Source organism: Archocentrus centrarchus, unplaced genomic scaffold (assembly GCF_007364275.1).
Source record: "Archocentrus centrarchus isolate MPI-CPG fArcCen1 unplaced genomic scaffold, fArcCen1 scaffold_71_ctg1, whole genome shotgun sequence".
Classification (NCBI taxonomy): Eukaryota; Metazoa; Chordata; class Actinopteri; order Cichliformes; family Cichlidae; genus Archocentrus; species Archocentrus centrarchus.
The window spans coordinates 481,570-509,023 of NW_022060286.1; the positions used below are offsets into that span (position 1 = coordinate 481,570).

Here is a 27,454-nt window from a genome sequence, read left to right on the forward strand (position 1 = left end):
TGCTCAGTGATCTCCAAGATTACACAACTTCCTTAACATGCTATGCTTGAATCATTTCTGTGTTGCACACACACTTATCAACTTTAAGTAGAAATCATACATTATTTGTTACATTTCACAATCAACTCTATCATTTTTATATAAATCAGAAGTATGATTGTCCACCCAGTACCAGTTAGGCCATCGAATAACCAAGATCTCAACCTCAACCCACATCATTCGACAACAGTTTTTCATCAACAGCAGCAGCTGTTTTATGTGCAGTGTGTGCAAGCGCAGCAAGCGCAAAAAGCTCGGATGGAGCGAACGGAAATGTTTTTCTGGCGTCCAAAGCAGCACCGCTTTTTCCTGGAACCACCGTTAAAACCTTTACTTTGAAACAACTGGAGGTCCTTCATCAACCACCTGATCAGTGAGTGCCAACATGAAGAAGAGAGAACATTGTGGCTGCTCCATCCACTGCTGTTTGTTTCACACAGCAAAAAAACTGCAGTATGGAAGTTAAAATATGGAGATGAATTGTTAAAACGAGAAAAGTATTTCTAATCCAATCAATCAATCAATGGAATAATTGATAGTTTTATATATATATATATATATAAAATTAATATTGACTCGGTGTGTAACTTTGCAAAAACAATGTCGGACTCTGTAGTTTTCTCTGGGCCCCTCCCCAATCAGACCAGGAGCGACATGTTTAGCCACATGTTCTCCTTGAATCGCTGGCTTCATAGATAATTGGTTTCTGGAGAAAACCTGGTCTTGTTAGGAGAGACGGCTTCTCTCAAAATGTAAAGGAGCCCACCCACCACTTTAATCATACTCTGGATCTTGTCCTAACATATGGCATAGAAACTGAAGACTTAACAGTATTCCCTGAAAGCCCCCTCCTGTCTGATCATTTCTTAGTAACATTTACATTTACTTTAATGGATTACACAGCAGTGGGGAATAAGTTTAATTACAGTAGAAGTCTTTCTGAAAGTGCTGTAACTACGTTTAAGGATCTAATTCCTTCATTGTTATGCTCTTCAGTGCCAACACAGTACAGAGCAGCTACCTAAACTCTGCTCCCAGTGAGGTCGATTATCTCGTCAATAGTTTTACATCCTCACTGCGTATAACTTTGGATACTGTGGCTCCTCTGAAAAGGAAAGCTTCAAATCAGAAGTGCCTGACTCCGTGGTATAATTCACAAAAGCACAGCTTAAAGCAGATAACCTGAAAGCTGGAGAGGGAATGGTGTCTCACTAAATTAGAAGATGCTCATTTAGCCTGGAAAAAGAGTTTGTTGCTCTATAAAAAAGCCCTCCGTAAAGCTAGGACATCTTACTATTCATCATTAATTGAAGAAAATAAGAACAACCCCAGGTTTGTTTTCAGCACTGTAGCCAGGCTGACAAAGAGTCAGAGCTCTGTAGAGCCGAGTATTCCTTTCACGTTAACTAGTAGTGACTTCATGGATTTCTTTACAAATAAAATTTTAGACATTCGAGAAAAAATTATTCATAACCATCTCAAAGATTATTCTTCATGTTCGGCTGCTTTCAGCACTGCTGGTATTTGTTTAGACTCTTTTGCTCCAGTTGATCTTTCAGAGTTAACTTCAATAGTTACTTCCTCCAAACCAGCAACATGTTTATTAGATCCCATTCCTACTAGACTGTTTAAAGAAGTCTTTCCAATTATTGATGCTTCAATCTTAAAAATGATCAATCTGTCTTTATTAGTTGGCTATGTACCACAGACCTTCAAGGTGGCTGTAATTAAACCTCTGCTTAAAAAGCCATCACTGACCCAGCTGTCTTAGCTAATTATAGGCCAATCTCCAACCTTCCTTTTCTCTCAAAGACTCTTGAAAGAGTAGTTGTAAAACAGCTAACTGATCATCTGCAGAGGAACGGTTTATTTGAAGAGTTTCAGTCAGGTTTCAGAATTCATCACAGTACAGAAACAGCATTAGTGAAGGTTACCAATGATCTTCTTAGAGCCTCTGACAGTGGACTCATCTCTGTTCTTGTCCTGTTGGACCTCAGTGCAGCTTTGATACTGTTGACCATAACATTTTATTCCAGAGATTAGAGCATACTATAGGTATTAAAGGTACTGCACTGCAGTGGTTTGAATCATATTTATCTCATAGACTCCAATTTGTTCATGTAAATGGGGAGTCTTCTTCACACACTAAGGTTAATTATAGAGTTCCACAGGGTTCTGTGCTAGGACCAATTTTATTTACATTATACATGCTTCCCTTAGGCAGTATTATTAGAAAGCACTGCTGTAGCCACCTGGGGTGGCTGTAGCTCAGTAGGTAGAGCAGGTCACCTGCTGAAGGTCAGCGGTTCAAGTCCTGGCTACTCCAGGCTACATGCCAATGTATCCTTGGGCAAGATACTTAACCCCAAGTTGCTCTCCGACCATTCTGTCGGAGTATGAATGCATGTGAGTGTTAGTTAATTAAAAAAGCACTTAGCTTCGTAAAATTGGAAGTGCTTGTATGAATGGGAGTGCATGGGTGAATGCAAACAGGCTGTATAAGCGCTTTGAGTGCTCATACTGAGTAGAAAAGCGCTATATAAGAACTAGTCCATTTACCATCAATTTTCATTGTTATGTAGATGATACTCAGCTTTACCTATCAATGAAGCCAGGTGACACACATCAATTAGTTAAACTGCAGGAATACTTTTGAAATACACTGAGCCAATTATGACATGTTCGGGATATAGGGTTATACTTAACAATGATAACCTTCATCCTTTAAAATATTGTTCGGGGACTTATGTATGATGATGATATTAAACTGGCATTAGATGGTAGCTTGCCTTTATCTCATCCATTGTTGTGTTGTCTTTTGAGCCACATACAGATTACGTCAAGACACTACTGCCCCCGCTGCTGTATCGGCTCCATCCACACTGAGGTGGTCCTCAATTGCAATGGAAACACAACACGACCGTGGTGAGTTGTGTTGAGTCGAGTCGACCCGTGCTGAGTCGTTCCATATGGAAGCGCAGCTAACATTGTGGGCTGTGTGGACCCAACCAGTAGTCACATTTCTTCAGAGGTGCACGTCAGGTTAGGTTGTAGGATCAAAGCGGTTTCTGTAGCTGCTGTGCGCTTCTCAGGTGAACTTTGATGTTGGTGGTTTTTCCTGACTGAGAAGTGTTTCACGTTTTCATCATCCACAACAAGACACTCACTTCTGTGCTGCTGTAGTCAAAGAAACTCCATATTGGACACTGCTGCTTTCTTTGCAGACCGCTGCCATTAATTTGCAGACCAGCGGGGTGAGCACGCACAGAGTTGTCTGATGGCGCTCCCAACTTAATCTCAGAGAGCAGAAAAAAATTATTTCATATTGTATTTCATTTCATATTTCATATCATTTCATAAAACGACAAACATGAAAACGAAGGTCATTTTATCTATAATTTCAGTTTTGTAAATTCACAATAAGGTTTAGTAATCATTTTTCCTATTAATTAATTTTTATTTCGGTTAACAAAAATGTTTTCTCAATTTCAGTTTTCATTATTTTTCTCATTTTCGTTAACTAGAATAACCCTGGTGTGCAGCACACATCTAAATGCCACTAACAGGAAGAAAACAGTGAAACAGGAGGAGTTTCAGACTTAAAACATTTAATCTGAAGGACATAACAGGAAACACTGTCCAGCTTTTCACAGTAAAAGAGCAGTCAATACAGAAACACTGTCAAAATAAAACTTATCATGTGCCCTTGTAGATTTGAGTGACGGCCCCTCAGAGGACCTCCACCCTCATGTTTGGCATCACCAGACTCGTGTAAAAAAAAAAAAAAAAAAAAAAAAAAAAAAAAAAAAAAAGAGGATTCTGGGAATTGAAGTGTGGAGCTTCAGCAGGGTGTGACACAGTCATGTGATGCAGACTTTCAAAATAAAAGCTTGGAACAAAACTTTATTTGTACAAGTTTTCACTTTATTCAAATAAAACTGATGTCATCACTCAGCTTTTTTTATTCATAATTTTCAACAAAAACAGGAAACCAGTCACAAACAGTGCAGGCTAACAGGACGTGACATCATCACATCACCTGCGGTACCGCCCCCTCTCCTTGTCCCTCTCTCTTTCTCTGTCTCTGTCCCTTGCTCGCTCCCGATCTCTGTCACGGCGTGGGCCGCCTCGCTCCCGTTCACGCTGCCGCTCTCGCTCCCGCCGGCTGCTCACCACGGCCTGCGTCCGCCGCAGGAAGTCGTCCACTCGCATGTCATAGTCATGCTGCATGATGGGAACAAGAACAGAGTGAGGGGCTGTGCCAATTGCCGATCAATATGCCTGATCAGACTGATCGAACTCACCGGGCTGGACGTGAAGGCGCGGTGCTGTGGTGCTCGCTGCTTGTCTCTGAAGCGAGGGGGCGGGGCTTCGTGCGGCGGCAGAGGTGGGTGGTGGTGATGGTGGTATGCCTGGTGAGGGGGGGGTGGGGGGTGGCTGTGGTGGTAGTAGGGGGGATGGTGGGGGGGTGGCTGCTCCACACCTGGATAGCCCGCCTGAAGACACACACGTGACATCATTAGTTCAGTCTTCAATGACGCATTTTATTCTCAAAATTCTCAGCCAACATTATCTGAAAACACAGGAACAGTTTCCTGTTTCCAAATAATGTTCGCAGGCCAATCAATCAGAACACGATCAATAACAAAGTCCTACCAGAGTCTGCCAGGGAGCCGGAGGGCCGACGCTGTGGTGGTAATCCCTCATGTATTCATTATAGGACTGAAACAGGAAGCACAGGCAAACGAACAGGTAAAGCTCTTTCTGTCTGAAACACATTGATTTGGATCAATGTTTACTATCTGTATATCGGTGATGATTACTGAATGTCTTTATGGAGAGAAGATTTCTGCTGGATTCAAGACTGACACACTAATCAATAAACTGATAACAAATCAATGAAGTGAAACGACTCACCCCGTTAAGAAACACGTCTCGCCTCACGCCGGAAAATCGCCTGGAAACAAAACAGGTTCACGTGAAACTTTCAATTCAAAATGTTTTATTTAAAGAAAAATCATAATTTTAAAATAAAAGCTTTCATCGACCCATCCATCACCATCTCCACCTAATCCTGGTGGAGAGGTTTCTCACCAACATTCCTGGCGAGGTACCTCAACCCCAGATGAGTGCTGGTGCAACGCCGGCAGGCCGATCCCCAGAGGTGGGAAGTAACGAAGTACAAATACTTCGTTACTGTACTTAAGTAGATTTTTAGGTATCTGTACTTTACTTGAGTATTTATTTTTCTGAGTACTTTTTACTTTTACTCCCTACATTTTTACACAAGTATCGGTACTTTCTACTTCTTACATTTTCAAAACAGACTCGTTACTTTTTAACACGTAAGGGAGAAGTTTGCGTTTCCGGTCAGTGCGCCGTCAGTCATCAAGCGATCTGAGCCTAAACGGAGGAATATTAACATATAAGAGACAATCGTACTGGCGTATCCTCCATCACCGGGGCTTATCGGGTACAAAGGGATTAAATACGCAAACCCATATAATTAATGTATCATTTATAGCGCTATAATCGGGCCGGACCGAGTCCGTAAGTTGCGCTGCGGCACATAAACAGCTTAGCTAGCGCTACTGAAGAGGAGCGAGCATGAAGGGAGTAACGTGTGGCAGGTAAATGCAACGTTTCTAAATGCTCAACAAATATCAGCAAACACACAAAGTGTGTGCAGTTTGTCACACAGTGTGTCTGCTAGCTAAAAGAAGAGCTGCTGCATTTCAGGGAGAGCAAAGAGAGAGAAATTCACTCAGAGATGGAGAAAGAGGACAGGAGAGGAAGAAGAGAGGTTAGATTTAAAGGTAAGGACTGGAAAATAAACTGAAGTATGCTGACTTTGTGTAATTCAAAGATTGGATGAAAATACTGCAGTTTAGTACGTAATAAACAGGTTATCTTGTTGTACTGTATTTACAGTAAAGCTCTGTGTTGGTGCACAGAGGCTGTGTTGATGGTCAGAGTTACAGGTTACATCAGTGCAGCAGAGATGAGTTTGAATCAAAGCTGCTGATGCTGAGATTCATTCACTGAATCCAACATTTCTACAGCCTGTATGCTGTCAGTGTAGGGGATGGAGATCTGCTCAGAGAGCTGTGAAATACTGGGTTACATCTTTGTGAGTTCACTTCATCCACACAGAGCAGTAAACCTCAGAGCAGCAGCAGGTCAGCTGATCACAGCCTGCACACCAACATCATTTACTGCAGCTACAATAGAAAGCTGTGATTCTTCTCCCCATGCAGAGCCACTACAGCTGATCTTAGGGTTCCTCCACCTTCTGAATCCCACTGTAACCCCTGAGTATCCTCATGTTGGTGTTTAGGTGGAGGCACAGTCACCCTCTACTATGGAGGACACAGAGAACAGAGCTGTGCTTAAATTCCCTTTCACAGCTTGTGTCCTACATAACAGTTTCAAGCTGAGTGCATTCATTAGGATTAAAATTTAGATTGGAATAACATTTGTATTCTCATGTACTATTTTACATTATTACAATAATATATAATGAGGTTCGGTTTGTTTTACACAAAAATAGCAGGTAGAAACATCCTCCAAAGAACTACTTTTACTTTCTTACTTTGAGTACATTTCAGAGCCTGTACTTTTTTACTTTTACTTAAGTAGAGAAGTTGAACCAGTACTTTGACTTTTACTAAAGTATTTTTTAACATAAGTACTTGTACTTCTACTTAAGTACAGAATGTCAGTACTTTTGCCACCTCTGTCCGGGCGCTCGGGTGAAGAGAGGAGCTGAGCTGTCTGCTGATCACTACTTGAAGGTGAGCTTGATCGGGCGGTGGGAGAGGAAGCTGGACAAACGCGGTGTACCCAAATGTATGAGGATGTATTGGGATCATCTTGGTAGAGATCTTCAACTCTTTTCTCCAGCAGAACTTCAGCTGCATTCTAACACAAAGAGGCCCGTGTCACGCACCGCCATTGTGGAGGCGACTGCAGAGAAGTGCGGCCGTAAGGTGCTTTGAGCCTGCTATGGCAGTAGCTCCTGAACCAGGTGGTGAACACCAGATGTGTTCTGGAGGCAGGTACCGACAGGGAGGCTTTATACAACAAGCCTCATTCACACATTCGTGCAAGCACTTTCTTCTAACATTCACATAAACATCATATCTGCCCAAGGACACTTTGGCAAACATACTGGAGCAGCCAGGGATCCAACCACCAACCTTCATATTATTGACCTACAGCCACCCTCCATCACACCCAAGTGGGAACATAGTCAGGAGGTGGAAGAATACCTCTGAGGATCTCCTAAATTCCACTCCAAAGCATTCCATAGAGGAAGCGGAGTGTGGAGATGAGGTACCTGAGGTCTCCGATGTAGTTGCATAACTTTCTGAACACGCTCTGAGTTGCTGGATGTTGTGGGGCTGTCTTGGTCTCTATACCGGCAGACTGGGGTGATGGTTACCATTTTCAAGAAGGGGGTTATGCTCCAATTAGGGGGGACTCACACCTGGGGATATACCTGGGATGGTCTATGGACAGAAGAGCCCACCTGTTAGCTGAACCTCAGAGTCAGGAGGAATAGCAGTTTCTGTTCTGGTTGTCTGGTCCAAGATACTCGAAGATGTGATGGAATTACATCTACTCAAGCTCTTAGAGGCACACTGAATAAATTTAACCTGATTCCAGGCGTGTCTCACCTGTCCACTGGCTGGTTCCTCAGGTCCTGGATAAACCCTAAAAATAGCATACATCAAGTTAGTGTGAGGTGACAGCAAGCAGCAAGTCAGAGTGCAAGCAGAACTGAGAACAGCTCAGGTAACAGGTGTGTTTGACACCTGCACCTGAAAATCTATGTCAGCTGTTTAAGTGGGAGCTGCACATTAACCTGCTCGCTGGCTGAAGTCCGGTGGACCGTCGGGTCGCGGTCGCTTCCTGCCGTGGAGGTCGTACTCTTCAGGTCGACGCCTACGTAAACAAGTCCACAGGTAAGACACACGCGTGCGCTCAGATACACTCACTCACACGCACACACACACACACACACACACACACACACACACACACACATTAAACCGCACTGGATACTCCCTCGGGTCAGACTGCAACACAAGAAGAAAAACCCCGCAGGTGTGTCCAAAGGGAGTCACAGAGGCCGTTTTCACACACCAACTGACTGCATCACAATCAGGTGGGGACATTTCCACAGGTACACCTGAAAATAGCCTCAGTCCTGTGTGGTTCAGGTGTGAAGTTACCCAACTCTTACCTGGACCAATCAGAGATCACACAGGCTTGGTAACAGGAAGCTGGGAGGTTAAAGATGGACTGACTCTGCAGACATTGACGTAAATGTCAGTTCGTGTGTGGAAACGGCTTGTGTGTCTGCACATGCCATGTTTACATGTATGACAGTCTGAGGCTGATAAAGGCCCTGTTCTGGTCCTACACTCTATGGGGCCCGACTCAGGAAGTGATGTAATTTAGTGACAGCATTTAAACCAGCGGCACAGTGGCGGGAGCTTCAGTGATGAAGGTAGCTTTGGAACTGAGACAGCGAAACACAGTGTGACAGATCCAAGATGGCCGGTGCTATATTAAGAGGTACCTGTCCTACATGGGCGGTTCCTGGTCCACGTAGGACAGGTACTTCCTGCAGAGGCAAAAGTCTAGTTTAACTGTTTTTAAATGATCTGCTCTGAGCATCTCCTGTTCTAATGATTTTACTTCAAAGGCTGAAAACAGAATCTGCAGTCTGACAAATTCACACACACACAATAAAAAAAACAAAAGAAGAAGAACCTCTAAAAGGGACAACATACCGCTTCTGCTGCATATGAGGAAGGGGCAACACTTTTGATTTAAAAAACAGTTTTTCTCCTCATCAGTCCATGTTAAAGGCTTTTTATAAACCCTCTTAATTTGAAAGGGTGAGGGGTGATGATGATGATGGTGCAGTCCTGTCAATCAATACACAAAGCCCTGCCCCTGTGAGCCCCACCCACCCCCTCCAAACCAGCAACAGTCCTCAAAACAAACGACAAGCTGTGTCGTCTTTCTGTCGCTCCGTCCATTTGGTTATTTTTATGCTCACATTTTGATTCGTCCATCAGAGCGACACACACACCGACAACCAGCTCGCAGTCCTGATTCAGTGTGTGTGCGCCGGTGGGAGGAAAGGGGAATGTGACAGTCCTTTCATGTGGGGGAGGGGTCACCTTTTTCAGTCCAGGGGGATTTTTTATTTATTTATTTTTTTACTTTAGTCCTTTAAGCACCTGTAACTTTACCTCATTCAACCAGAGGACGCCCCACCCCTACACACCACCCCTTCTCAGTGGATACAGTCCTGAGGCCCCACTCCCAACACACCAACCTCACAGGATACAGTCCAGAGGCCCCACCCCCTCCTCACAACCTGTTCACCTTGTCAAGCACCTGAAACAGTCCATTGGGGGCTCAGCCTCTCCCTCACTTCCTGTTCTTACTACCTTGCTTGCCCTCCCGCCTGCCCCACCCCTCCTCCTCCGTCAGTCCAGCCAGTGACGCTCGTCCTTTCTGTTTTTATTCTGAAAGGGTCAGCCTCAGTCCAGCTAAACATTTTCACTTTTTAACCTCCGAAGTATCAAAATCCTGCGAAGACAAAGAGCTTCAAAGTTTAGCAACAACAAACTTCAGCTCAGCTACATGAAGACTACAAACCTGAAAAACAAAAATCAGCTAAAAATGACAAAATAAAACAAAAAGAGCTCAAACGTCAAAGGAAATTAAACTCAAACGAAGGGTTAAACGTCCTCTGCGACGTCAGCTGTTTAACGCTTGTTGAGGATTTCACTTCCTGCCTGACTTTAAGACCTCGACCAAAGACGCAGAGCGAGGGTTTGCTCCGGGGAAGCTCCACACTGGAAAAACAACAACCAGAGAGCCAGCAACGCCAGCTAAGGGAAAGCTAGCCACCAGCTAAAGGCAGCGGCTGTCTCCGTCGTCCAGCAGCAGGTGGTGCCGTGGTCGCAGCAGCAGAAGAAGAACAGGAAGCGGGAGGAGGAGCTTGGTGATTGGCTAACCTTCCCGGTTCACGCTGTGGCGGTCGGCCCCGAGGCCGTGGCTCCGACGGTGTCCGGCGCTTATGACGAATGCGACGAGCCACCTGATGCATGTCCACGCTCTCATCCAATGGGAACAGCGCGCAGAGCTGAGCGCCGACGTCTGGCTGGATCTCCTGAAAAAGATGAAGCATTAAAACGCAGCTCTACGTCACGTGACAGAACACCAAAGGAAACTGAAGCAGACCTGTCCATCACGTCCGATTTTCACCGGCTTGTGTTCATTCCACGGGTTGGAAAGGTGGGCGGTCTTAATGAAAGGGAGCTCCCTCCTGAAAAAAAAAAAAGCTGAGTTTAGTAGCCAGCAGGGGGCAGCAGCATTAACACCTGAACTACACTTCTGCAGTGAACCTATGGAGCGGTAGCGCTGGAGTGTAGCGTTGTGCACCTTCACCTAACGTGAGGAAGCCAAAGGCATAAAAGTTGTTCTCAAACTGTGGCACATGAATCACTGGTGGTACATGAGAAGTCTCCAAGAATTTTTTTTTTCTAGATTAAATAATTCATCCATCCATCCATTCGCTTCCGCACATCCTGTTCAGGGTCATGGGGGGGCTGGAGCCTATCCCAGCTGTCATAGGGCTTTTAAAATATACAGTACCGGACACTAGGGCGGCTCAGTGGATGAGCAGGCAACCAGTTAGTTAGTTAAGTTTATTATTACCATGTACAGGTAACCATGGCACATCACTACTGGCAATGAAATTCTTAGGCTCAGGACACTCAGTATTTCACATGTAAGACCAAAAGCAACTTTGCACATGAACTAACACTTAAATAGAATATAAGTGTGTGTGTGAATATATATATATATATATATATATATATATATATATATATATATATATATATATATACATATACACACACACACGCACTGTAGCAGCTGTACTACAAAGTGATGGTGTAGTGATGTGCAGAGTGTACACTGATTGTGCAAAATATCATGTATATACAAGCTGTTGTGTGCAAATGTCCAGCATTCTTTTAAGCAGCTCAGTATCCTGATAGCTTGTCCCTGAATCTGTTGGTGCAGGTCTGGCCTGAGCAGCAGGTTGTTGTCCCGACACCAGGATGTCAGGGCTCTCACCTCTGCTCTGGAAGCAGACTCGTCTCCCTCTGAAGTGCAGCCGATGACGGTGGTGCCGTCTGCAAACTTAATGATGGTGTTAGAGCTGTATGTGGCCGTACAGTCATGGGTGAACAGGGTCTACAGCAGGGGGCTGAGAACACAGCCCTGGGGGGCACCGGTGCTGAGCATCAGTGACGATGACGTGCCACTGCCAATCCGCACCACCTGTGGTCTGCCTGTCAGGAAGTCCAGGATCCAGTTACATAAGGAGACACTGATGCCCAGATCCTGAAGCTTCATGATACGCCTGGATGGACTTATGGTGCTGAAAGCAGAGCTGTAGTCAAGAACCAGCATCCGCACACGTGTTCTTCTGGTCCAGGTGGGAAAGGGTGGGGTGCAGAGCCAGTACATCACCTGTGCGTCTGTTTGACCTACAGGTGAACTGAAAGGTGTCCGGTGTAGCAGGCAGTGAAGATGTGATGTGAGCGCTGACTATACGCTCAAAACAGTTCATTATGATGGAAGTGAGTGCTACTGGGTGATAGTCATTATGGCAGCTCACATTAGGTTTCTTTGGGATGATAGTGGTCCTCTTGAAGCATGAGGGGACTACAGACAAGAGCCGGGAGAGGTGAAAGATGTCTGAAGACAGCTGACAGTTCATGAGCGCATGCTTTGAGAGCATGACCTGGGATGTTATCCGGTCCGGGAGCTTCCCATGTGTTTACTTTTTAAAGTAGCCACAGACCTCCTGAGGGATCTGAAGAGGACAGCTGTCCTCCTCTGTCAGAAACTCCGGCTTACTGTGCTCCTCAAAGCGGGCGTAGAAGGTGTTCAGCTCCTCAGGTAAAGAAACAGTCACCTCACCCACGCTGTAGCTCCTCCCCTCATAGTCTGTTATGGTCTTTAGCCCACTCCACATATGCCTGGTGTTTAATCCTCTGTAGCAGGACTCCACCTTTTCCTGTACCATTTTTATTACTGTTCTGAGAGTGCACCAGGCTTTCCTGTACCCACATGGACGTCCAGATTTATCCAAAGGCGTGGATTTGCAGACTTCCTGCATCAGTGTGAGTGAAATTACCACAACAACCTCACGTTGGCTGTGAGGAGCCGATGTTGCTTATATATCTTTATAGAACTGTGATGTTGTGTTTGTTGTGATTTCTGCTGCCCTCTTTGCCAGAGTTCTCTTTAAAAAGACATTTTTAATATCAATGATTATCAATATTTTTATCCTGATAAATAACACATATATAAAAGTCACTTTGCCAAAAAGTGATTGCAGCTTCTACCTTGTGACAGAAACGTTTCTCAGTCAAAATGACCTGATATAATTCATGAGAGAGATGTTTGACCCACGTGTCACAGATTATAGATCAACAAGTCATTTACAGCAGCTTAAATACAGAGAAAACACTGGAAATCCCTTTTTGGCACAGCAGCAGTCAGAGTTATTGGAATAGCCAAATATTTTCTGAGGTGACACTTATTGTGAAAAGAGTGAGGACCACTGTGCTAGACCAGATACTCAGAGCCGTCCGATGTGGAGACTGCGGTGTAACGAGTAAGCTCAGTGAACCTACAAAGAAGGGACGGCGTGGTCACGCGAGCAGCCGGCACCATTACGTGCGGCCTGTCGACAGGTAGCCCATTTAGAGCAGGGCTTTCAAATTATGCCGGCGGCAGGCGCATTTTCCACCTACTCCACCGCTCTGTGCCGTCTACTTTTTCATTTTCCTAAAACATTTTTTTGCACCGTCCGCCGTCTCCATTTCCAGCGCCATGTGGACGCACGTGGCAATATTTACGTTCTTTCAATCTGAGCAATTTGATTGGTTCACAGCTGCCGTATGACTATTCATATCGTCTGCTGCCGTCATGGCTTCGGTCTCAGTCATAATGCTACTTTGGCATGCCCCCCTGCTACTCCAAAACAATTTGAAAGCCCTGTTAGAGGGAGGTGCACAAAAAGTTGGTGTTGTAAATTTAACAAGGGCCTGGACCCAGATGGTTCTCCACCATTTCGGCTGAGAAACACAAACTATGCCTGGTGCTGCAAACCAGAAACGCCACCCCAGTACAACTGGGACCTCATCATCAGATGAAGACGACCGAACCAAATTATCTGAGGCCATCGAACGCTCAGCCTCCCACATGCTTCTAGTAGTTCCGTCCATTTAAAGTTTCGAACAGAACTGGAGACTGAAATCAGCTCAGAGAAGTTCAACACCCACCGGGAACGAGTAGAGAAGGAGTGGAAACGGAGCTGCTTACCTGCAGAGCCAGTCAATCTTGAAGACTCCACCCAGCATCTTGGCATTCATTCCGGCAGGGAGCACCCAGTGGATCGGAGAGCCGCCATGATGAGACTCGGACGCCAAACGAGCAAAACCTGAGAATGACACAAAACAGGCCAAAGTGAAGAAGAGAGAACGAAGTGTACAGACAGCACCGAGTGATGCTTCAACAACCACTTCCTGATACCTTGGAATTTACCGCTCTCCCTCACAGAGAAGATGAGGACGACGCTCCGAGCTGAGCGGAAGGCGGCGTTCAGCTTCTTCTCGTTCACCGGCAGCGTCGACCAAACACCCTACACATGCCACAGACACCAAAATTATCCTCAGGTGTTAGAATTACACAGGGAAAGACGAGCGGAACAAAAAGAGGAAACGACGGGTACCTTGGCTTTGGCCAGTGACACGTTCTCATGGTTGTTGCTCTTAATGAGGAAAAATCGAGCATCTCTCAGGATGTAACGCAGTTTGCTGGTTGGATCTGCAACAACACAGGAAACAGCTGTAATCTGATTACTTTCACCTCAGTACTCTCTGAGTAACCAGCAAGTAACCACGGAATATTGTCCTTACTCTCCATCCCTTTACGAACAGCTCGGACTGACGATGACAGTTTCTCCCGTTTCTTCTCAGACCCTTTCAAAATAAAAGCAGACAAACATTATGTCATTTCTTAAACACTCGTCAAAGAGCAAAAAGGTGTTTTTCTGTCTGTGGTTACCTGAGGCCTCAGAGGCGGAGCCTGAGTGAGCTGACTCTCCATCATCAGAGAAGCTGACAGAGGAGGCGGAGCGTGAATCGCCAGCCTCGCTGCGTGTGTCGTAGTCATTGCCCTCCCCACCACGGCGGTCATACTCCTCCTCTTCCTCTTCCTCCTCTTCCTCCTTCTCTCCTTCCTCTTCCTCCTCATCCTCCTCCTCTTCTTCCTCCATGCCCTCCTCCTCCTCGTCCTCCTCCTCCTCTTGATCCTCTTCCTCTTCCTCCTCTTCCTCTACATGGGAGGCGGCAGGGGAGGAGCTGCCTGACACCTGCTCTGAGCCATAATCTGCTCCTGTCTCCTCCTCTGACTGGTTGTCCTCCTCATGAGGGGAGGGACTTGCCCGTCGCTCATCACGGCGTAACTTCTGAAGATAAACAGGAAGTTAACACAACTGGCTGAAAGCAGTTAACTGCGTACTTGTACAGTAACCAGTACCTGACTCAGACCCTCCAGGCCTCTCTGGGACTCTCGTCGTCTTGCGTCCTCTCCTCCGCGGCTCCTGGTCGCCTCCCGGGCCCCTCGCCGCCCCTTTCTTTCCTCGTAGTATTCATGACGGTAGGTAGTAGAGTGACGGCCACGGGGGCTGGACGCCTTTTTAGAGGACAGAGACGGCCCTGGAGCCCTCTTATTGGAGGACGATGACCTGGAAGTACCATGGCCCGACGAGGGGCGGAGCCTCTTTAGATCCTGGCTGTCAGAGCGCTCACTCTTCCTCTTTGTACCTGACAGAGAGAGATGAGGATTTAAAGACACACACAAGATTCTGTCACTGATGTCAGAAACGCCCGCAGTGCTGTATTACTGTCTGCAGTACCATCTGTAATACTGTCTGTATCTTTTTCTGTCTGAAATACCACCTGTAGTGTCGTCAGTAGTGCTGTCTGTACCTTTCTTGTCGCTGACGTCACGCTCAGTCTCGGGGTTGTAGAGCTCATCGTCCTGATCCGGAGCTTCAGTCAGTAAATCTTCCAGAACGTTCAGCTCTCCGTCTGAAACAGACAGAAACACGTGCTGGTGTCACTGTCTGTGTTTGTTAGGGACGGTCCTTAGTCGACTAAACGAGGGAAAAAATTCTGACTGACCGACTAGTCTATGACTGAGAAACACTCAGACACCATGACGTTCATGTATTAATAAAAGCTGACAAATTAACCCAGCTTATTATAACAGTTAAAATCTAAAATAACAAAACAATAAATCATCCATCTTCTTACATTAATCTGGGGCTGGGCCGCGGGGGCCCAGCCCTCCAGCTCATCGTGGGGGGGTGACACTGAGGCACCAGTCGAGAGAGTGTGGCCGTAACACCTCAACCAGGAGGTGACCGCCTCAGCCCTACTCTGAGCCCCTCTTGAATGACATTAGGACCCAACAATTTACCACCATGGGCATCAATTAAAATGTTAACAATTAAATGACTAGTACGTCTTGTACCGACTAGTCACTAGTTAGCTAGCAGCTGCGGCTCCTGCCCCCCCGGTTTGATAACGCAGACCTGTGAAGTTTTTCTGACTAGAACCCCGTTTATACACTTTGAGGTACCCGACCTGTTCACAATCAGTGGGCGTTCAATACCCGGTGTGATCGCTCTGTTAGACCCTGTTTAATGATACTGCAGGACTTTCTCATCCAATTAAAGAACATTTACTGCATTGGTTTACCTTGATTTTATCTGAAACATACACAATCTTTTTAATCCCAGCTTTTTAACTCACTTTTTGTTATCATTGTGGCAAACTGTCCTTTGTTTATCTGGAAGCTTTAGTTAGTTATGGTTTAGTGGTTGGAATATTAATATTTGCCTCTGAGACAGTCATAGAGATACAAAGTGCTATAAACTGGTCACAGGACCATCTCACAGGACCTGTCCTGGACTCATCACATAAACATCACTGTGAAGAAGGCCAGACAGCGTCTCTACCTCCTCAGGCGGCTGAGAGACTTCAAGCTCCCACTCAAGGTGCTCAGGAACTTTTACACCTGCACCATCGAGAGCATCATGCGTGGGAGCATCACCACCTGGATGGGAAACTGCACCAAGCAGGACTTCATGGCCCTAAAAAGGGTGGTTCGTTCAGCTGAACGGACCATCAGAACCACCCTCCCCAACCTGCAGGACATTTACACCAAGCAGTGCAGGCTGAGGGCCATGAAGATCCTAAAACAGCCCAGCCACCCCGGACACTCTCTCTTCTCCCTGCTCCCATCAGGCCGGCGTTACCGCTGCCTGAGGGCTAAGACTGAAAGGTTGAAGAAGAGTTTTTACCCACAAGCCATCCGTCTGCTCAACTCTGAGCCCTAACTGGACCATTATTGCACAATGTAAATATTATAATTTAAAAAGTGTGTATAGTGTATAGTATATAGAGTATAGTGTATAGTGTGAATTACTTTTTTTATTTTTATTCTTCTTATTTATATGTGTGTGTATATAAGGTTGCAGGTACAAAATACATTTCACTGTGCATTGTACTGTGTATAACTGTGCATGTGACAAATAAACACTATCTTATCTTATCTATCTTATCTTAAACTGGAAATAAATTCATGGACCTGAAACTGAAGACTGAGTCACCCTCTACCCCTGATCCTTTTTTAAATACATGGCACAGATAATATAGCATGTATTACATGAGTGCTGTCAAAGTGAACTGACTGTAGTTTCCTGAGCTTCATTAGCAAACGTGTGGGCTGAAGGACTCGTAGCCGTGCTCTCTCAGCCTCAGACATCACGCTCATCTTTCTCCCGTCAAAGTAAAACTAATCACAAATCAGGATTTCCTCCTGTTCCTGGCACGGCTCTGTAGCTAGGAGACAGGAGCAGCATCCGGCGCTCCAGCCAGAAATAAATATCTGCCCGGCACACAAAGTTGGGGCGTGGAAGGGAGAAAATGAGGTAGATTGCAAATTGTGATGAAATAACACCAGAGTTCCAAAATATCAATTGTTTTTGTGAATATGCTGGACAAAATGAAAGCATGCTCTGCAGATTCTCAGCCCGGCACACCGCCGGCCAATCAGCTGCTGGACTGTCCAGACCGTTTCCAGGCCTTCTCTGTTGCTGCTGTTTCAGTCAGTGCCGCCGTGAGCCGCTGTGAGCCGGGGTTGCTGAAAGCTTCTTCAAGGTGGCTCCAACATTGTTAAGGACTCGGACATTTAGCCAATAATCTCTCATATGATGGGAAAATGTAATCAAACTGTTCATCAGAGGAAAGTGTGATTTTTAGGACATTCAGTCTAATATTAGCTGGCATCATGTTAGCTTATAACCAGCTGCTGCTGATTAGCCGGCTCCTGTCAGCTGACCATAAACAGGAGCACCACAGGTCTGACCTGCTGATTATCAGGAACTGCCACAATATTGGAATGAATGAGCACGAGGCGATAATAAGGTGATCAGTGGATAGTGATCAATTCTCATCATTAGAGGATGATTGTGTCAGCTTATTTCTGAGGAAGGTGTTTTAACAGGGAAACATTAACACACGTCTCTGGTGATCTGTAGACTGATCAGTTGATCATCATTTTTGTGTTTTCTAGTTAAATGTGGCTTTGTGTTCATCAAAAGTTATTTTTGTTATTGTTTGCAAGGAAGTTCTGAGTTTGTTTAGGTCGCATAAACCATCATTTGATCCACGGTTTCACTGATGCAGATGAACAGAACTGGTGAAAATGTGCCACTTCCTTATGATTTTTAACTGAAAGCTGAGCATCACCTGCTCCTGACCAGGTGAGGCATTCAGCATCAGTTGCCACGGTGATTGCGCAGGTAAAGCCACAGTAAGCTCTGACATGACTCTTCACATTTGGAGGCCTGATCGCTTTGATCGCGTTTCACTGACAGGAAAGATTACATCTCAGCCCATCAGAGGGCAGCAGCTCTGTGTTTTGCCTGTAAACAGGTGCGCCATTATTATAGATCAGTCTTTGGTCCCGCACACATCAGAACTCACTGCGGGCCGGAGCGAACCGGGTTCCGGTTCCACCTGTCCTCAGGTGTGCTCACAGCGGCCTCAGCAGTAAAATCTGCAGTTTTCTGAAGACACTGGCGCAGTAAGCAGGAGCCAGGACATACACGTTACCTGATCACGCGCCGCTCTCGGTATTGATTATCACCGCAGTTATCGATCTGCCCCTAGCCCCAATGAAACAAAGGCAGCTCACGGGCTAATGCTAATGCTAACAAAGGGCCTCCCGCCTCACCTTTGTCCTCGCGCCGGTCGGCCGCCATCACCGCCGCTATGATGCGCTGCTGCCTCGTGCGCAGGTATCGCTGCAGGTGAAACTGTATCTTTGGCCGATTTCTAAGAAAAAGAAGCTTCTGAAGCCTCCGAGACACCAAATGGCGGACTGCGTCTACGGAGCAGCCTCTTCTTCTACCGCTGCGGGTGGCAGCGCATAGATGAACGACCGCCACCTGCCGGTCCGGAGGACGGAGTCTGCGAAGTGCAGAAAGTGGAGCTGCAGGTAAGCGGGAGAAGCGACCGACAGGCAACACGTCACAGACCATAAAGGTCACAGACCACTTAAAGGTCACTTGAAGCTTGAGATACACCTGAGGAGTTCACCTGTATTCGAGGAGTGAGGGTCATGCAGCACCACAGCGTGTAAACATGTGGGAGGAGAGCATGCTTGACCTTTGGGAGACGTGTGCATTACTGTGGGGTCTTCACCTGACCATCGCCACCTGAAGCCACCGATGGAGGACTCTCACTGCAGCAATTCCACAAAATGCCATCAGAGCTGCAGGCTGAGCGCTGGCGGGGAGCCCGACGCTCCCTCTGCTCTTTATGTTTAAATGTTTTATAAGAATATTGATAGCAGAGTTATTACATATACAACACAAAGATTTCCAGTCATGAGATCTGTTCGTCAGGGGTGCCCCCGTCCCCCTTTTTATTTATGATTGTAGTTGAATTACTTTCATTACACATCCTCCATGACCCAGTCCTTAAAGGTTGACCTATTTTTGGTAACGAAATAAGAATAACTCAACTAGCTGATGACACTGCTTTATTTCTGAGAGATAAACAGCAGATTGAACATGCTACATCCCTAATAGACATGTTCTCAGCTGCATCAGGTCTGAAACCAGACAAATCTAAATGTGAACTCATGTGCCTTCCTCAGACTGAGGATAAAACCCTGCATAACATGCCTGTTAAAAATTGTGTTAAATACCTTGGAATTCATATTTGTAAGGACCCGATGAAACGACAGCTTCTCAACTTCTCCCCCAACCTGAATAAAAGGAAAACCATTCAAACATGTGGCTCCAGAGAGACTTTTCCATCATAGGAAGCAGAAGGATTGTCATGCTGAGTAGCCTGCTCTCTCTCTTTGTCTTCCGGACTCAACCTGCAAGGACATAAATAACAGTTTTATCAGCTTTGTGTGGAAAAAACATGAGCACCCGTTCTGTCTGGATCTAAAGAGGAGGGTGGCTTTGAGCTCTGGAACTACACATTTAAGGTGAAACGGTTGAAGGAATGTCTGAAAGCACCCGACTCTTTATGGTATTTCATCCCTCACAGTATATTCAAAGAAGTAGGAGGTCTTCATTTTCTGTTATTATGTAATTATAATGTCTCTAAACTTCCTTTATGTCTGTCTAAGTTTTATCAACAAGCTTTGTTGGCATGGAAACTGTGCTACTCACACAACTTCTCTCCGCACTAGACGATAATGTGGAACAATGAGTATATTACTAAAGGGAATAAGTCACTTTATCTCCAAAACTGGGTTGATAAAAACATAATACTTATAAAAGACCTTTTTAACAATGAAGGTCAATTATTGTCCTACGAAACCTTTCTTCAGAAAAAAGTCGTTCCTATCAAACCCAAAGAATATAGATCTGTAATCGACTCTATTCCTAGTGGTTTAATTGAATTAATGAAAGGATATGATAAACAGTGTGAAACTTTTGATCCGCAGTGCTCAAGCTACCGAAATGGAATTCAGCTTTTAAGCTATAAATGTACCAATAAACATGTTTGGAAATGCTTTTATAACAAAAGAAAGTTAACACCACGGGGTAAGGCCTTTGGGAATTCTCAGTTTAAAGGAATAAATTGGCGCAAAGCGTGGCTTGATGATCCCTTTAAATTTTTGCTGTTTAACAGAGTCTTAAACTGTCCAAAAAATATACTGTATATATTTCTAGATTCTCAGATGCTGATGATAAATGCACCTTCTGTAAAGCTGAACCTGAGATTATCATTCACTTATTTTATAAATGCTCTTTTTGTGATACTTTCTGGAAAGATTTAGAGAAATATTTCATTATTTTCTCAAAATAATGAACATAACATTGTCAGCCTATTTATGTTATTGGGTAAATTTCACATTCATAAAGCAAAGATGTCACAAACAACCCCATTATTTAGGTTTTTTTTAATTAAAATGAAACTCTACTTTAATTCACTAAAATATGTAAAAGAAAACAAGAAATGCTTATCAGCCCTAATTTTATTCAGAATACCTCAAATGAGAATGTCTGCCTCTTCATTTGTTCTGTCTTTCTCTACTTCTATCTTATTTTAGTTATTTATTTTTTGTCTTTTGTTTAGGATTTTTTTTTTCTTGGGGCCTCAGAGAAAATCTGACAGCCACCCCAGCCATGCAGCATGAACAAGCAGGAAACTCGAAAAACAAACAAACAAACAAAAAATATATATATATTTATGCTGTCTGCTACAGGCTGGGGTATCTGCCAGTTGATAGTGTTTTAATACATCATTGGCCCTCTTTTTTTTGTTGTTTTTTTTTTTTTTGGAGTGTGTGTGTGTATGTGTGTGTGCTCATGCTTGCATGTCCCTGTACATATACGTGTCCGTGTTCATGCTCTTGCGAGGGCATGCATGTGCACCCTTCCAAATTTAACGTAGTGATCCCAACTCATAAAATTTTTATTTTCTTCCCCTTTACAAAAAAAAAAAAAAAGAAAGAAAGAATATAATAAACAAGAATGAAAACACCTCAGTGACAATCTGCATCCAGACCCCTAAACAAGGACAAAGAGTATGAGAAACCAAATCAGTCAGTGTCGTGAGTCCAAACATCACAACACAGGATGGCAACAAGAACCCAAGTGTCAGCAACCTGCATTAAAGGCCAAGAAGCAGTGGAAACCCCCGTGCCAGGGCAGAAACATGCAGGAATGTCTACATCAGAGTCTAAGGGTCTTTACAAGGCCAACAGAGGCCGAGAGCGCGACCCAGCCCCACCCAGGCGGCACAGGCACCCAGAAAAGGAGCCCAAAGCACCGCACGAGCCGAGGGACAGTGAAACCAACCCAAGAACCCAGGAGGCACAGCAGCCAGGACAATCCGGACGCCCAGACTCAGCCCCAGCAGCACAGGACAATCCGGCCCACAGGACGTCTCCCAAGCCCCCCACACCCACCGCCCCCCGGCAGAGCAAAGGGCACCCACTCCGCCCCAGAGAGCCAGGCACAGGGGCAGGGCATCAGGCCCGCAGGGCAGACGACAAGCCTGCATCACACGGGCACACGCGGCAGGGGGGGAGGGGAGCAGATAAACGGAGAGATTGTGGAGCAGGGGAGGGAAAGAGGAGGAGCCACATAGCCCAGCCAGCAAGACCTATATACCCCAACCCATCTCCCAGCCGCAACGCCCGCATCTCCCCCACCCCGCCCACAGACCCAAAAACGGAGCCCCCACGCTGCCACCCTGACACCCCCACCGCGACCAGCCACCCCTCCAGAGAGACACGGACAGGTCCACCAGGTCAACATCCACTCCGGGGGAACCCCAGAGGACCGAACCCCACCAGCACCGGGGAGGAGAGAGACAGCAGGGGAAAGGAAGAAGAGATGCAGGGGGCCGTAAGCACTGCTCCAAACCCCCCAAGACTCCCCCAGGATACTACTCAGCCCACCTGCCACTCAACCCCTACCATAGTGTTAGTCACCCATACCATTCCTTTGAATATTAAATTAAACAATTATATTTTTCATATATATATATATTTTTTTTAATTTAATTATTATTATTTTATTTTTTTTTTTTGTCATGTATAATATATGGAGTCTGTGTATTTATGATTCAAATTTGTTCCCCAATTTCCCGACTGAGGAACATCTATAATTTGTCATAACTTACACATTTCCAATTGCCTGATTGGAATTTATTTATTTTTAAGTGAGTCCCACCTACCCGTGTAAAGTGAGTGTGAGATGCATTAAAATGGAAGGCAGGTGAGGTATGGGAAAGTGAGGCGGGTGAGGGCCGATCCGCATTCCTGTAGATGGCCAGACCCGCTATGTGGCCTCCCATTACCAATCTGGCCTGCTCCCAACACCTGAGATATATAGTGCTCTACATAAATACAATTATTATGATCTTATGTGTATGTGTGTGCTAAGCTAGTGCTGTGCATTAAAAGAAGAGTGACAAGTGAAGCCAATCCGACCCGGGGGGAGAACAGAGGGGAAGGGCCCCTGTCCACCCCCCCCCCCAAATCCCCCCCCCCCCCCAGTCCTGGCACCAGGGGAAGGCCCGGCCCCCGCAGGTCAACGCCGGCGGGGCAGGCCCAGAGGAACCGCCCAAGGATCCCCAGAGAGGCAGAAATCACAGTGAGGAGACAGGGTCGAGAGCGTGAAAGGGCTCCAAGGACTGATCAAGGGCGAGAAGGAAGCCAGAGACCACCGGGAGGCGGAGCAACCAAGAAGAAGGACACGGGGCCATGGGAAGGAGTCGCACCTTCAATTGTACGTGGCCAGGCTTCACGCAAAGACACCACGGACAACCCCCTCAACCCTCTCCCAATCCCAGAAAGGGGTCTCCCCCCCTCCATCGCCACCCCACCCCACCACACCCCCGAAGCCTGGGCAGCACAGCCCCGAGTCCACCCAACAGGCCCAACTGCCCCACCCCCGACCGGCCCCCAGGCCAGAGAGAGCACCCCCGCCCCCCAAGGGGAGCCAGGGGCGAGGAAGGAGGGGCGCCCGGACGGCACTAAGAGAGCCGACCGCCCCGACCCCAGGGCCAACCAGGGCGCCCCAACAGGCCCGGCCCGTACCCCCCAGAGATCCAGGCCCGTACAGGGCCCCACGACCCCCACAGTGCCCAGAATCCCATCATCCAGGTGCCCAAACCCCCCATGCAGAACAGGTCGACCATACAGCCCCCATCAGAACATAAGGGTGCCCTATGAATCCTAAAGGCTAGAAAGCCCAATTAACTCATGCTGGGACCCCTTGAGTGATCAGTTGCTGTCTGCAAACTGGGGGAGAGAAAGCAACAACAAGCTCCTGATCCTGTAGCTGCAACACAGATTAGAAAAGTTAATAACTCAAAACACACAAATGTGTAATGCCGGTAGTGATAATGTCAACCATCCACTTTATTATCATATCATTATTATCACCACCATCATCATCAACAATCATTAATAATAATGATAATAATGATAATAATAATAATAACAACAACAACAACAACAATAATAATAATAACAATAATAATAACAATAATAACATCAAAATACTTAGCAATGTACATTAAGATATTCGTTGACAGGCAAAAATCAGGATTCTAGAGTTTTATTTAAAGAGTTAATGAATGGAGACCATGTTTTAATAAAATGTGTCATCCTGTTTTTTAAGGAGGCAGATACTCTTTCCATTGATATGTGCTCAATCAGGAGATTTAACCAGTGATTAATAGTAAGCAATTGTTTATCTTTCCAGTTAACAAGTATTGTTTTCTTTGCAATAACTAAAGCTGTGAGTGTAGCTTTAGCTTGTTTGGTTGGAAGATTAGTTGAAGTTATTTCACCTAGCAAGCACAAGTGAGGAGATAATGGGATTCTGCAGCCCAAGATAGAGGAAAGTTTTTGTGTGACTTCAAGCCAGAAATTCTGGACCGGTGAGCAGAGCCACAGTGCATGAAAATAAGTGTCTGCAGTGTTTTGAGTACACTGAGTACAAATCTCAGACTCTGAAAAGCCCATTTTATTCAACATGTGCTGTGTGATATAGGTTCTGTGTAAAAATTTGTACTGAATAAGTTGTAAATTGCTATTTTTTGTCATTGAAAATGTATTTTTACAAATCTGAGTCCAATAATCAGGATCTAAACACAGTGGAAAGTCTTTTTCCCATTTGGAGATGGGTAAACACGTTGACTCTGTCTTTTGTTTAGGATTATCTCTATATCGTTTTTACGTTATTATTGTCCAGCTGCTTGTATATCTTACTCTTTCTGGTGTTGTAATTCTGTTCATACTGTACCGTAATTTTGTGAAATCAAGTTTTTTTTTAAAAATGACTGAGGTGGGTGATTGCCACGGAAGCAGGAAAACATCCTCATCCAATCAAAGGGTGGATTTATCTGGCTAAGGGACACCTGCAGCAGCAGCAGCCAATCACCTCAGGAGGACCGTCAATATTGCTCTTACACCTCCGGGTCAGCTCGCTCAGCTTTAACACGTGCAAACGAATCAAGTGTAAACGATAGTAAATAAACGGGACGCTGTGTTTTTGGTTTACGCTTCTCTGACGTCACTAACGTACTGATTGATTACTGATATCGTTCACTGATCAGTTTTTCGTGTAAGGCCCTTTCTGCCTGTATACACGCATTGATCATCCCCGTGTTTAACGTTTAACGTTCATTCCCGTGACGCATCTATCGCTGCTCAGGTGTACCGTTTTCCTGATGAGTGCCGCCTGCTGGTTATAAATAAAGTTAGAAGCGGTTAAAAAAAAAAAAAAAGCGACAAAATAAGGATTTTGTTGTGAAAACCGGAACCGGAAGCAGAGGTTGCCGCCTGGAGCCGCTCTCGGTGAAGTCCACGTCAGTCCTCGGAGCAGCCGTGAAGGATCCGATCCCGAGCCGAACCAGGTCGGAACTGAGCTACAGACCCGGTCCTTCCTCTGCACGCAGCATGGCAGACGAGGCGACACGCAAGGCCGTGTCGCAGATCCCACTACTAAGAACGCACGCGGGGCCGCGGGACCGCGCGCTGTGGCCGCAGCGGCTGAAGGAGGAGTACCAGGCGCTGATCCGCTCCGTGGAGCAGAACAAGGCGGCCGACAACGACTGGTTCCGCCTCGAGTCCAACGCGGACGGCACGCGCTGGACCGGCACGTGCTGGTACATCCACGAGCTGCTGCGCTACGAGTTCCGGCTGGAGTTCGACATCCCGGTGACGTACCCGGACACCGCGCCCGAGGTAGCGGTCCCGGAGCTGGACGGGAAGACCGCCAAAATGTATCGCGGCGGAAAAATCTGCCTGACGGAACACTTCGCTCCGCTCTGGGCCCGGAACGCGCCGCGGTTCGGGCTAGCGCACCTCATGGCGCTCGGACTCGGACCGTGGCTTGCCGTGGAGATCCCCGATCTCATCGGCAAGGGGATCGTGGTCCACAAGGAGCGGCAGCCCGAACCGGCGGCGGAGTGACACGGGACTGAGAACCGAGCGGGCCGGAACCAGGACTGAAAGATTGGAACTAGGAAAGTAAAAACGGTGTTAAAATGAATGGAGCCTGGTTGGGAAATGACACTGACTCCGTTGTTTATCACTGATTTGCAACTGGCGCTGTACAGGTAAAAACGGTGAGAACAGGATCAGCGGAAGAGGATGGATGGATGGATGGATGGATGGATGGAGCCTGGTTGGGAAATCACACTGGCTGTTATCACTGTTCAGTAATGAGACTACAGGAGTAAAAAAAAGTGGGAAAATGAATGGAATCTGGTGGAGACGAGACCCACAGAGTATGTGACAATGAAACTGTCAAAGCCTATTATTGACCTAATAAACTGATGAGACTTTGATATTTCCATTGCGCCATAAAGAGTAAAAACAGAGGGGAAAATGAATGGAGTCGGTTCTGTTCCTAATCAATAAACAATATCTGATCAGATTAAATTTCCTGCTGGTTTTATTTGGAGCTGTGTACAATGTCATGTTTAAAACAAGGAAGTTTGTTTCATGGACTCCTCCCCTTACATGAGGTGGGAGGGGCCAAAGATGTGAGAGGCTGGGGCCTTTTTTTTTCTTGGACAAAAATGTACATATCAACAAGTTAAATATCACATATAGCTTAACTATTAATTAAGATCTTACACAACTTTAATAAACCTATCCTATTCCAGGAAGCAGGTTTGGTTACAACTCCGAGTTTGTTAACCCTAAAACGAGGAAACTCGGATTTTCAGTTCCAGGAAGAGCTAACTCCAACTCTGAGTCAGTTACCATGGTAACAGACTCTGTGACCCTAACCTAAGCAGGAAGATCCAAACGGATCAGGATTACGGATTCAGACCTGATAAGGCCCAGATCCAGTTCAGGGTACAGTTATTTTCTAGCTCATCCAGTCTGGATCTGTTCATAATGGATTCATTTTCCTGACACAATCTGCATTCTTTAATTGAAATGTCTCATCCTCCCAAAATGTACCAAAATATTTAAATCCTATAAAGCTGAGGCATTTATCACAGCATGTTTGTCTTTACTGGTGAAACTTTACGTTCATTGCAGACTCAGAAAGCTGCTCTGAATGCTTTCAGCTAAATGTGAAACTATGACTGAACTCTGACCTGTAACAGTAACTCAGTGAAACATCTCTGCTGTGGCTGTCAGAGAGCTGCCATCTCTCAGTGAATCTGATCTTTGATCAGCTTCAGCTGATCCTAGATCAGATTAAAATGGTTAAACTGGAACCATTAAAGCAGTTTTTCTGTCAATCTCATTTTTATCCAGTAATGGCAGAAATAATTAAATTCTCAATTAAAATAAAGTGAGGGTGCTATTCATCAATAGATTCCATTTTTACTGTACAATTATTTAAACAAATAACCATAACATGAACTGTCATAAACTGAACTGTCATAAACTGCAGCAGAAAAGGTTTTTATTGAGTAACAAACTGACCTGAGGTCTGCTGCTGTCTCAGTCTCTAACAGGTCGGTCAGTAAACTCAGTCTGAGCTGTTTCTCCACAGTTTTATCTTCACTTTCTGTCTCCTGCAGTTTGTCCGTCAGGCTGAATTATTAGATTTTATAAATCAAATGTAAAATTAGGATTCGGATTCATCTGATGAAGATTCAAGTTGTGTAAATGATGACAGCAGACATATAAAGAAATGATATTTTTGATAACAAACTTTTATTCTGTCTGTGATGATGTCAGAGTGGGTCAGGCTGATTAAAGTGACTCGTCATGC

The 27,454-nt window shown here is 45.6% G+C and overlaps 3 protein-coding genes across 4 annotated transcripts; 2 read left to right on the forward strand and 1 right to left on the reverse strand.

Moving 5' to 3' along the window:
• Nucleotides 1–3,680: 3,680 nt before the first annotated feature.
• Nucleotides 3,681–18,644, reverse strand: ythdc1 (YTH N6-methyladenosine RNA binding protein C1). 2 transcript variants are annotated; one of them, XM_030725748.1, is made up of 16 exons: nucleotides 18,460–18,644; nucleotides 15,144–15,245; nucleotides 14,692–14,978; nucleotides 14,218–14,617; nucleotides 14,070–14,132; nucleotides 13,883–13,977; nucleotides 13,684–13,792; nucleotides 13,474–13,591; nucleotides 10,309–10,393; nucleotides 10,083–10,237; nucleotides 7,907–7,986; nucleotides 7,719–7,755; nucleotides 4,957–4,996; nucleotides 4,696–4,761; nucleotides 4,344–4,535; nucleotides 3,681–4,263 (listed from the first exon to the last, which is right to left on the reverse strand). In XM_030725748.1, the coding sequence occupies exons 1-16, from the start codon at nucleotides 18,485–18,487 to the stop codon at nucleotides 4,075–4,077; spliced, it is 2,046 nt and encodes a 681-aa protein (XP_030581608.1). In that variant the 5' UTR covers nucleotides 18,488–18,644; the 3' UTR covers nucleotides 3,681–4,074. The 2 variants fall into 2 exon arrangements, with proteins under 2 accessions (XP_030581608.1, XP_030581607.1); XM_030725747.1 differs by having other exon boundaries at nucleotides 3,682–4,263; nucleotides 14,218–14,620.
• Nucleotides 18,645–21,331: 2,687 nt separating this feature from the next.
• Nucleotides 21,332–23,443, forward strand: LOC115777760 (proline-rich protein 2-like). The gene is made up of 2 exons (XM_030725735.1): nucleotides 21,332–22,182; nucleotides 22,759–23,443. Exons 1-2 carry the CDS (start codon nucleotides 21,332–21,334, stop codon nucleotides 23,441–23,443), a joined length of 1,536 nt encoding a protein of 511 aa, XP_030581595.1.
• A 1,273-nt stretch (nucleotides 23,444–24,716) lies between these two features.
• On the forward strand, nucleotides 24,717–26,157 carry ufc1 (ubiquitin-fold modifier conjugating enzyme 1). The gene has a single exon (XM_030725746.1). It carries the CDS (start codon nucleotides 25,171–25,173, stop codon nucleotides 25,684–25,686), a length of 516 nt encoding a protein of 171 aa, XP_030581606.1. The 5' UTR covers nucleotides 24,717–25,170; the 3' UTR covers nucleotides 25,687–26,157.
• The last annotated feature ends 1,297 nt before the right edge of the window (nucleotides 26,158–27,454 follow it).